Here is a 12454-nt window from a genome sequence, read left to right on the forward strand (position 1 = left end):
ATATCCCACAAAAATGCATTTGAGTGCCTTATCTGACAACTTGTGTTTGAACTCCACAAGCACGTGGGCATATGCAACACAACCCAAAACTCTAAAATGGTCCACGAAAGGCTTTCTCCCATGCCATGCTTCATAGGGAGTGATTGTCTTCAAAGCCTTTGTAGGAGCCCAATTTAAAATATAGGTTGCACACATGAGGCCTTCCAGCCAAAACCTGTGAGGCAACTTCTTACTTGTGAGCATGCATCCCATTTCCATTGCGGTGCGATTCTTCCGCTCAGCTTTGCCATTCTGTTGAGGTGTAAGCCTCACTGTAAGTTGATGCATGATGCCTTTTTCTTTCAAAAATGTCTCAAATATTCGAAGTGTCTGCACCTTGAGTGCTGTCTCATTCTCAACGATAGCCACAAAGTGTTTGAAATGCATAAACACTTCTAATTTTGCCTTGAGACCATAGACCCAAGTGTAGTTGGTGAAGTCATCTATGAATGTAAATAAATAGAGATAACCCCCAAAAGCAGCTGTCCTCATGGGACCGCAGACATCATTGTGAATAAGCTGTAATTTCCGTGTAGCTTTCACTGCACCATCCTTTTTTAATGGAAGTCTATGCATTTTGCTAAGAATGCAGCCTTCACATGCATGAGGAGGAGGCAATTCCAAGGGAGGCAATGCATCAACCATATCATGCCTCTGAAGTGTCATTAAGCTGCCATAATTCATGTGCCCATACCTGGCATGCCATAACTCCGCATTCGCAGCAGTGGGAGTGCTAACTGATAATGCAAGATGGGATCTTTTTTCATATAGATCAAGCTGAAAAAGACCTCGATACAAAGTGCCAGACAACATCAAAGCATATTCATTTTCTATGTCTCTGACTGCACACTTGTGATCATAAAAAACAACCTGAAATCCTCCTCTATTGAGTGAGGACACTGAAAGTAAATTCTTCTTTATCCCTGGCACATAGAGTACATCTGAAATTCTGAAATCTGTGCCATCAGTGGATGTGAGAATAATGTCTCCCACTCCACACACTGAATAAGAAGGATTATTCGCACAAGTTACCTTCTTCTTGGTGGGTAAAGAATGCAGAGTTACAAATAGACTCTTCTTGGAAGTGATGTGCTTTGAAGCACCACTGTCAAAATACCAAGTATGAAGTGTCTCATCAACACTAAAGGAGCATTCATCCTTTGAAGGATCGTAACTGCGAGTCAAGAAAGCATATGGGTCATCATCTTTAGTGGCTGTAATATCAGAGCTACCCACTGAAAAATATGAAGTGCAAGATAGAAAGGCATAGTGCTCTTCAACCAAGTTGGCTGCAACATCTCCTCCATCATGAGAATGTGGAACTGATGCATCTTACACAGCCATACTGGAATCCCTTTTCTTCTCTTTGGCTACACGCTTCTTGCACTCTCTAATATAATGACCTGGCTTTTTGCAATAATGACAGATGCCCTTCTTTTTCTACTTATTTGTATCACCCTTTGCCTTATAAGAAGGCTGTCCCCAGAATCAGCTTTATGCTGATGTGTGGGCTGATTGGCATGTGGCTTTTACTTGGGCTTGAACTTGGAGAGCATAGCATGCTCGCCAGCCTGGGTTGCCATATTTCTACGAGTTTGTTCCTCCTGCAACGGAAGTCCTACCAACTCGTGAAAGGAGAGAGGATTGCTGCCCCCCCTTAGTGACAAATTCAGCGAGGTGGAAACCAAGATAGGACTCATGAAGAGAGTTCAGAGTGGTGGTGATCATCTCTGAATCCGGAATGACTTCATCAATATTGATGTCTGCCAACCAAGATATTGCGAACCATGAAACTCCACAAGGAGTAGTTGGTGCCATCCAACTTATCCTCCTGTGTGAGAACCCGGAACACCTCATTGGAGTTGTTCTGAGCCATTTATACCAGAAAATATCAAAAAATACAGCAAACTGACCAAGTGAAATCCCTTCCTGGGATATAAAATGCACAAGTAAAATCTGCAAAGAAAAATCTGCCCACAGTGACAAATACTATCACAGCCTGTCAAAGGCTCAGAATGCACTTCAATTATCCTGCAAATGCTCTCCAATGTCACTTAAAAATACCTGCAAAACTTGCCAATGTTTGCAATGTCACTCAAAATGAGTCCAAAATTGCTTGTAATAGTCCCAAAATGCTTGTACACTTCCAAATTGCATTAGAATGCCAAAAGCCCCAAATTTTTCAGGGAAGTTGCTTCCAAAAGAGGGCAAATTGCCTGAAAGCCCCAAAAATGCAAGAAATTGCTGTGTAAAGCAAAAAGCCCCTAATTTTTGCAAGAAATTGCAACTCAAAAAGGGGCAAATTGATTGAAAGCCCCAATTCGCAATTTATTTGCAAAAGGAGTAAATTCTACTACCAATGTGTCCAAATGAAAATTCCCAAGTGTTCAAATGTGACTCAAACTGAGTCCAAAAAACCTGCAAAGCTCCTAGATTGCTCTTCTTTGCAATGTCTATCCAAAAATTGCACAAGAGCACTTCAAAAAATGCAATGTGCCTGCAAAGATCTCAAAAGCCCCAATTTCTCTGCAAAGAGAAGAACTTGTAAAGCAAAAACCTGCAAAGTAATCATGCAAGAAAGGTACAAGGGCCTGCAAGATGTACGGAAATCCATATTGTGTACGGATTTGCAACAACGGTACGGACTGCTAATGCACAACGGTACGGAAGGCTGTCAGTTGTACGACACAGGTACAACAAATGTATTGGCTAGAGCTTCGACGCTAGTGCAGGCGTACGGATAGCAGCGTGGGCTGCTGTATATCTGTACGGAAGAGCTTGCGGGCAAGGAGCAGGGTCTTACTGCTCTGATACCGAATGTTAGACAAAGAGAGAGTGAGAGAGCAAGAGAGCTGAACGTCAGATTGCGATAGATGAAGTGACTGAATACAACAAGAGGGAAAGGTTTTGTCTAAGTGACAAAACCTTACCCTTCACTAACCATAGTTAGTGAACTAACTGTGGTTAGGGGGGGAAACCTTTAAAGAGGGAAAAGTGCCCCTAACCTACTTATTACATTACATTGGTCACTGCTAGAATATAATAATAATTCTAACATCCGAATCATCATGGCTCCCATAGTCACTTGTAGCCTCTCAAATCTCCTCGACTCCGACTCTGTCGCTGAAATATCACTCTCCCAGAAACGAGCTACATACATGGCAGTCGGTCTCACCAACGTGTCAAAAAGCCAACCCTTCGTTGGAGGGTCCTGGAACTGTGCCTGGAGGCATCGCCTCTCTAGTTGAGCTAGAGCACTCCGTCCTCATGTGAGTCATGCCGTACCTGCATGGGTCATTGTGAAACCAACGCTGCTAAAGACTACTCCCAAATATGTGTAAGACTACACTATCTCCACAGGCTCGTCATCACGGTATGTGAAGCTATGGCGACGGGACACTGCTCGCGAGGTATTGAAGATCATAACCTTAGTTTTCCCTAGGTTAACTGTCAAGTCTCTCTCTACAGAACATCTCCAGAGACTCTAGATGTTTTTGCAGTCCCTTTGCTGAGGATGATATGAGGGCTATGCCATCTACATACAGCAATATCTGCATCATCAGGTCGCCAGAAGCAAACCCTCTCCGCCTAGGCTATCGACAAAAGAGGTGATCTCGTCGATATGAAGCCCGAAAAGAGTCAGTAAGAGGGGGCAGCCTTGTTTCACTCCGATAGTGCTCTCAACCAAGTCTGATAGGCCTCCTTGGGCACGTACCTTCCCTCGCAGAGAGAGAAGTAGAAGTAGAATTTATTATCGTCTTCGGGGGGCCAAAAATGACCCATGGGACCTAATCCTCAGTACAAAAAATATCCTCCGATGTGGAGGGGTCAAGAGTTTTCCAGTTCTTGATGGTGCGAAAAAAGACAAGTGACAAAAGACCCCAACGCTGCCGGAGAGGCAGTGGAGAGAACTGATGAGAGCTGTGTGGTGTCTACCAGTATCTGCTGGTAATCATCCATGATATATGCATATCTGGGGCATTGTAGGGCTACATGTGCCTCTGTCTCGACTGCCTGTGAATCACAAAATCTGCAAACTCTGGCATGTCGTGGCAAATTCAGCCAAGCTCATTTCTCTATGGCCAAGGTATGTGACCGTGTGCGGAATTTGGCAATATTCCTGCGATAGAGAAGAGGCATGGGAGTGTTGATGTATGGCTAAGCAAAGGCATCTGATTTCATGAATGACGACTAGCATAGAGGATTTATTTGATCTTGGTAGTATTCTAACTTGGTCTTCCTTTCTGCTGTCAGCCATTGAGCCTGTAGGGTGCATAGTAAGGACAACTAGAATTCCTGTAGATTGACTTGTTCAGGTGGCATAGTTAAGTATGGTTCCACTTTCCATCTGCTGAACCATTTCCTTATGTCTGTCCCTCATCCTATACATATGATCTTGCTTTTATGGTTCTTTTGAAGTTTCATACTTGCTGTCCATGCTCTGTGTGGTAATCTGTCTGTTGGCATTTGTTGCACGTCCACTAGATATTGCATCACTCTGATCAATGCATGAAACTCAATTGGCCTCCTGCTTGTTTCCAAAAGGAGCACAGAGTACGGGGTAGTAGCCTTGACTCCTAGATGTCGTCGTAGGAATGCTTTTAATCTCATTCCATGTAGATGGAGAGATGCTGCCTCCCCATACTTCTACTCCGTAGAGCACTGTTTGGACCACATATGCATCAAACAACATATTCCGGATCTTCCAATTCTGGGTGTCAGTGTGCCTGCAATCATTTTCAAATTGATAGTAGTTTCCCCAACCTGTATCCAACCTTCTTTGTGCACATTGCCACCATCTGTGGTCGGCTGGTATGTCGATGCCTAAATATTTAAAGGTGTTGACATATTCAATGGGCAGCCCCGCAAAGCTGATAACAGGAAGGTGTTCAGGTTGAGTGGTACATACTGCCATCATTTTGGCTTTGGTGACATTTACGTGCAGCCCACTTTTATTGCAAAAGACCTGAAGTGCCTGTAGTAGTTGATGCATGGAATCAGAGTCATAAGCCAAAAGAACCACATCATCTGCATATAGAAGCAACAGTATTGTCCATATCCCGAGTGTGGGTCCTTTTCCCCTTCTTCTGCTGTAAATTCATTTATGAGTTCTTCTAACTTGTCAAAGATTCCAAACAGTGTAGGTAAGAGAGGACAACCTTGTTTTACCACCATATTTCTTTGAAATACAGCTGACAATCCATGCTCTTGTTTTAGTTTGCATGATACTTTCTCTAGGAGATGCCTACTCTTAGTGCCAGGGGAACTTTGAGGTCTTGCATTCTTTTCCATAGGCCACCTCTCGCGACTGTATCAAATGCTTTCTTAAAATCTACAAAAGAGCATGAAAGAGTTTTTCCTTTGAGTCTGCTTTCATCCATGAGTACTCTTAATGTGACCAGATAATCTGCAGTCCTATGCTCTTTACGGAAGCCTGCTTGTCCAATGGCCCTCTTCTTGGCCTCTTTTGCCCAAGTGCTGATTTTTGCTTCAAGCACCGTGCTAAAAAGTTTAGCTAGTGTGGAGCTAACCATTATAGTCCTGTAATTGGTGAATGAATTTTTGTCTCCCCCTTTGAATAGTGGTTGAACCCAATTCTCTTGCCAATCAAGAGGAAAGCCATGATGTAGAGCATTTGTCAGTGTGTGTGATAGCCAGTGTCGTGTCCTATCTTTTGTCCATTTTAAGAGTTCAGCACACATGTGCATGTGGTCAGGGGCCTTTCCATTTGCCATCTTCTTCAGCCCTGCTTCAATGTCCTCAAAAGTGAAACGGTTGACTGAAGCATATGACAATTCTTCATTTCCCGTGTCTTTTGCATTGGCATGGTTATAGAGTCTGATAACATACTGAAGCATTTCCTCATCTGATATATTTCCCATGATCTTTTTCTTTTGTCTCTTAACCTGTTTCCACTCCTTTCTGGGATTCTTGATGAAGGCGATCAAATCAGATTTTCCCTTTCTAGAATGTAATTTCTTTTTTTCTTCCTTGTGAGGGCATTGTATTGCTTCTCCTTCTGCCTATGGAGGTTTGCATCAGAAATATGTTTCAGCTCATTGCGGAGTTTCTTGCATTCGTCATCATACCATTTCTTACATGGCAGCCCTTTATGCATTTTTTCCCTGTCTTGAGGGATTGCTCCAAAAACCTGTGTTGCCGTATCAAGGACCACCTCTCTGAGGGCTTCCCATGTAGGTGTTATTGCCAGTGCATTCAGCTTTGCATCCAATGTGATGGCATATTCTTCCTGCTTGTCTTGGTCTATTTGGAAGCCCCTTGAATTGGCTGCAAATTTCTGCACTTCTGTTTCAGTGTGGATACCAAGAGTCATCCATATTGGGAGATGGTCTGACTCCGGATATTTATCTCCTATCCTAAAAGTTTCTCTGACATGCAGAGCATTGACATGTGCGAGGGCATAGTCAGGGACACTATGTCCCCCGGTAGCGGAGAAACATGTCATCCTGTTAGTCAGTGGAAAGAGTTGCATCCCATTCAGAACTGGCATGTGCAGTCTGTTTATCATACATCTGAGTGCTCTTCCTTGTGCATTGATGGTATCATCTTCTGAGGTTCTGTGCCATAAGGCATCTAACTCAATTGCATCTTCTTTGTCCAGTTCATCATGCATGATAGGTTGAAATTGCAACTGTCCAACTCTAGCATTGAGGTCTCCCATGATTATTACCGTGCCTAGTTCTTTCAGTTCTGCAATGTCTAGGCATAGTGATTCAAATGCCTCACTTGAATCTATTCCGTTCCCGGCATAGAAAGGGGATTCATGGTGAGGTATATAGCATCCTGCAAGGAAGAGGGGGCATTCACCAAATTCCAGTTTCAACCACATAAACCTCTTGTATTTATCAGCTCTGTACATGCTGATTTTTCCTGCTTAGTGTTCTTGGATCATGCATGCTACTCCTCCTTGGCCTCTCTTTCCGATTTGTTTTTGGTACACTGTGAGAGAGAGAGAGAGAGAGAGAGAGAGAGAGAGTTGGACTGTGTTGGAGGGGCCCCCAAGGTAGATCACAACAAAATACATGTTTCTTGCCAAGCTCTCTTTATTTCCTACATTTTCTAAAGCCTTGCCGACCGGTAGCCAAGAGCTACCTCCTTTGGATAACCCAACTATGAAGGAACCGAGTCAAAACATGATTCAGGAAGAAACAAGGAATTCACGACTAGATAGCTTCAGGGTGCTAAATGTCAGTGTGCCCACTAAAACCCATATGAAGGATTCAAAATACTCGACTTTCCCTAGCTTATACAAAAACATTCCTCTAATCTACTTACTTTAATGGTAGCTTATGAAAACACCTCTTCACATTTTGAAAATCTAGATAAATAATACTTACACATGTTCAAAAGAAAATTGAAGACAATCCTAGCTAACCTTGTAAGAAGCTCGCAAAGAAATTAACTATATCAGCATAAGAAGCATGGACGTTTTAAATTGCAACACCAAACTCCTACCTGAGTTTGGCCTCAACAAGATCACTCATGGCTTGAACAAAAATTTTGAAGGAGCAATGAGTCCCCATTTAAACAGGCATTTCCTGAAAAATGTCCGTATGACTCCTCGAGAAATCCAATCATTTGTTTCTATTTATAATGTGAAACCATTTATCACATCACAATGCATATTAGATTCAATTATTATGTGTTTGAGATGTGATAAATATTAATAAGATCCTTCAAAAAGGTGCTTAGAAAAGTCAAAAGGTAGACTCATAGCGCTGCGAAAAGGAAATCGACTAATATGTAAAGAGAGGACATACACAAGCAGCCTGATGCACATATAGTATCATGAAGGGCAACTGACATCTCATGGTGAGTATCGATGATTAGTCAAAAGGGGCAAAATGAAATGTATTTGTTGGACAGGTGCTCCCAAGAACAGATGCGGGGACAAGGGATCTGAATTGAAACCAAGTTTCAAACATTGTAAATGCTACCTTAAAGGTTCTATCACAGATGCCATGTGCAATTTACCTTGTAATTCAACAAAACAGGAAGATGTGACTTCCCATAAAGAGTATGTAACAGTCGATTCAAAAAGGGTAAGGCAGAGCCAAGCCTACCAACAACCTAAATGTCCATAAAGGGAAGAATCACACAGTTTAACAGCACAGATCATCAAAAAACCAACTGACAATCCATGGCATAAAGCTTAGTCAGAAGAATAAACCACAAGAGTGCACATTTTAGACATGGATACCTTGCCTATGAGCATGCAACTATCAAGCTATGCACCTCACAAAATCAATGTCTATTTCATACCAAGATAAAAAGAATTTGAGGGGAGCCATATACCTTTGCCATATTCTATTTTACAATCGATACAATTAAAAACTTTGCGTTTTAACAGATGAGATTAGTCACTAACATGGAAGCTCAATTGGACTATTACTAGTCCATGAGTTGGAAATTTACAGATTTGACACATACATGACAATTGATCTCGGCCTTGAGACACAAATTCTAAACTTTTTCAATACACTGAAGGCTCTAAGACAGGCCCACCACTTAGGATCTCAAATTCAAGCAACCATTTTTGTATATACTCACCACAGGTCACCAAGAATAACGCCATCCTATAAACCAATTTACATACTAGCTTCATTCAATGTAAAGACAGACACTGAAATACCTGCAGCTCAACTTTTGGCCTCTGCAGACATTGATTTATGAAGAACAGATGGAAGATCCTCGCCCTCAAACTTTTGCTGATTCCACAGTTGAGAATATCGTCCACCTTTTGACAAGAGAAAATCATGTGGCCCTTGCTCCACAACTGTGCCATTTTCCAAAACAATGATCTGCCATAGAAATGGAGAGGAATTTAGCAAAGACACAGTCCAAAAAAGGCACCATCATGGCCTGATGGATAGTTCCCACACCAAAAATTATCTGCACATTCTCACCTAAGAATTTTTGTGCCTCATGAAAACCAAGAAAGTTGTTTGCCATGATTGAAAACTTTAACAAGTGATTGCTGAAGATCTTCCTGCATGTGCACACACCATGCATGCGTGCGTGCACATGTGCGGACATACCTGTTTGCTTGTGCAAGGGTACATGTGGGCGTTTGCATGTGTGGTTCATGATCATGTTCAAACAGGATTTAATGGGCTATAAAGAATCTGCTCACAAGGAACTATGATCTGATAGGATTTTGAGATATACATCTAGATAAGGTGCCTAAAGTCATTGCATAAATGCAAAGCAGGCATGCTGCTTTTAACCTTAATATTTTTTCCCAGAGAAAATAACTTTCTATTAATACTTCAAGAAACAACCATCCAAATCAACAATCCATGTGGCACTGGTCGAATATGAAAAGAAGTGGAGAAACTGGCTGTCAACCAGCATGTTTTCAGAGAACCCAGTTACTACCTAGGGAATTTCTGAAACAGGTACCAACAACCATGGTGGGGGACTGTACATCCATCGAATACCTCACTCTCTGAATATATAAAAAGACAACTGCAGGCCAAGCTTTGCAGAACGTGCCCGCCTCTCAGCAGTGTCCGAGATCCCGATGTCCCATGCTCCCATACAGCACTCAGGGTGTAGATAATATCATTCCAAATGGCAGCAGTGACCGTGGCTGCTGGGCAACCTGCTGGCCTCCCATTACCAAGCTGCAACGGGCGACCTAGATGCTCCACGCAATGATGCTGGACACAGTCTCCCAAACCATGTCCTTTGGGGAAGAAACAAGATGTTTCCGGAAGGAGGAGTCGCACCTTGAACATTGATCTGGAAGAGCCTGCCTAGATCTTGAAGTGGGGTGACTCTGTCAATGGAGAAGGCATGACCCCCTTTCATCAACCAAGCTGGCATACCCCAGGTGAAGTCCCATTGCATCCTCTACATCCTAGCCACAATCTGAAAAGCCACTTGCCAAATCCTCTGTGCTTTAAGGCAGATCCATAGACAGCACGGAATCATTTGGAGGTGCAGGCCAGGGGCTAGGTCCCACACGTGATCAAAATCTGGATATGGCTCCTCCAGCATATTACTCAATCCAGTGTCACTCTCGCGATCGCATATCCGGGTGACCACTTCCAGAAGAGGCGATGACCAGTGTGTGTCATGTATGAGAAAAAGCGCACCTCCACACATCTCTTAGAGTACCCTACTCTGGACGGCCAAAACTACTCACCCGGATCCCACTATACTTCGCGCAAGGCTCGCCCTCCCACAACCAAAGCTGCCATCGTGACCCATCCTGACCAATAAACCAGTCCTTGCCCAAGCATTCCACTACTCCGATCCTCTCCCACTCCAATATTTGCCTGAGCCCTTGGTTCCGTAGCCTTCTGAAAATCCAAGAGAAGAACTGTGATAGGCCGAGACTCCTCCCGGGCCCACCAATCCACTACCTCCCAAAAGGTGAAGATGTTGTCTAGGATGCTACACTTACGAACAAAACCTGTTCAAGTATAATGAATGATATCAACAAGATGGGGGATGAACCGCAAGATGGACAGGGCAACATCGGATATCCGAACGATCTACCTCTTTTGGGATCTGGAAAATCCAGCCTCGATTGAGTGACTAAGGGCAATCAAAAATCTCTTGGAAGGCATCTTCAAGGGATCATGAATGCACTCCCAAAAGCACTTGAAGAAAGCCGGGGTCACGCCATCCTCTCTTGGGAACTTCTGCAATGGGAGGGCCTTTGAGGGCCTCCAAGAACTCCTCATCATTGAACAAGGCATTAGCTGTCTGCTCATGCCCTGAGAGATAATAGCCAAAGTATGCACCCACATAGAAGCCTGAGCTATAAGAACTTGTGGGACCTCCTTCTCTGACAAGAACATCAAGCAGTAAAAGGCCATGGTGATCTCCAAAACCTCCCAAGAGTCCGAGTGGATCTATCCACCATCACCGCGTAGCCACTGGAGCTGTGTCCCCGCTAATTGTGGCCCAATCGTCTAGAAGAATTGCCTGGTCATCCTATCGCCCTACTGAGGAGTGGTAAGAGAACTCTACTCTGTGGATTGTTGTGGCTTGAATGTCAAACCGCGTGCTCTCACGTCCGTCCACAAGCCAATGGAAGCCAAGTCTCACCTCAGTGCTCTTTCCCTCTCATAAAGGGAATGCTGCCTCTGCAGTGCCTGTAACTATAGCTGCTCGCTACTCCTTTGGATTGCTGTTCTTGCCCTGTTGGCCCAACCATCCTAGGGATGGCATGCCAAGCTACTGCCAAATGCCTGCTAAGGCCTGTTGAACTCCCTCCTCCTGTAAATAGGGCATCGTGGACCCCCCCCCTAGAAGGGGGTGAAGATCCTTGACAAGGCTGCTTTAAATGAAGCACTATCGGATATGACGTGACATCGTTGTCCTGGCTCTAATTCAAGCACTATTAGAATATGATGTGACATCGTCGTCTTGGCTAAAATACCTTTTTTTTTTTTTTTCAAAGAAAGGAACCTTCTATTAATGCTTGAAAGATTCATACAACACAGCAGCCCCGAAGGTGCTGAGTATGGAAAAAACCGAAAAAGGCTGAAAGAAAGAAACCGGCCTGTTCTAGAGACTGCCTAGGGGATCTCTGGAACTGGGGCTAAAAGCCAAGTGGGGGGACTATACAGCCAACGAATCCCTCGCGCAGTGAAGATGTAGAAAACACCTGCAGGCCAAGCCTTGCAGAAACGAGCATGCCTCTCAATAGTTGCCCTGGAGCCTGGAGTCCCACACTCCCAGGTGGACCGTAGAGTGTAAATGATATCCTCAGATGGCAACTAGGGTAGCCGAGGGTGGAACTGGGTGCTCACCCATCACCAGACTGCAGCGAGCCACCCAAATGTTCCAAGCCGTGATGCTGGCTACCACCTCCCAAACACTATCCTCCTTAGGAGGAGGAGGAGGAGGAGGAGGAGGAGCTAGGTTGTCAGGAGTGGCTGAAATAGGCCTCCAGGTCCTACACGGAAGAAGCCGCTACCGTGGTGCATCAATATCCTCAAGGGAACACCAATACGAAAAAACTGCCCCAACCATCTGCTGTCTCTCCAAACTTGAAGTCCTTCCTACCAGGACTCAAGAATGGCTAAGTCAATCTCGCCCACCCGCTGCCCTGCCCCTCGCAGATGCGCTAGGGCGTCAAGCCTTGCCTCTGTCTCCATAGGTAGTCGGCTCCAATGGCCAAAGGACCCTGCTGGACCACTGTCCCACTGTGCCCAACCAATGTGAGTCCCCTGTCCGAGCATACGCCCATCCTGATCTTTGGTCTCTGGGTGCCACATAAGGGACTGGCGCTCAAACTCCTCTCTGCATCTGGGCGGAGCACGGATGAGACTCCCTGCCAATCTCTCTGTGAAAGGCTCCTCAAGTCTGCTGCATAAGTCCTGCGAGACTACTGTCGAAATGTGATCCCAAACTAGCTCTCGGGCCACAAGACCAG

General features: G+C 44.4%; 1 protein-coding gene across 1 annotated transcript in view; it reads right to left on the bottom strand.

The window, feature by feature from the left end:
- LOC147904554 (ABC transporter B family member 25, mitochondrial-like) overlaps positions 1 to 12454 on the bottom strand; it is a 202333-nt gene that overhangs the window by 11880 nt on the left and 177999 nt on the right. Inside the window, exon 20 of the mRNA XM_087387273.1 lies at positions 8693 to 8861. Coding sequence (XP_087243399.1) covers positions 8700 to 8861 — 162 coding nt within the window. The 3' untranslated portion in view covers positions 8693 to 8699. The remainder of the gene's footprint in view (positions 1 to 8692; positions 8862 to 12454) is intronic.

The sequence above is a fragment of the Dipteris shenzhenensis genome, chromosome 2, assembly GCF_047967505.1.
Source record: "Dipteris shenzhenensis isolate YYH24624 ecotype China chromosome 2, Dip_SZ_1.0, whole genome shotgun sequence".
NCBI classification, from domain to species: Eukaryota; Viridiplantae; Streptophyta; class Polypodiopsida; order Gleicheniales; family Dipteridaceae; genus Dipteris; species Dipteris shenzhenensis.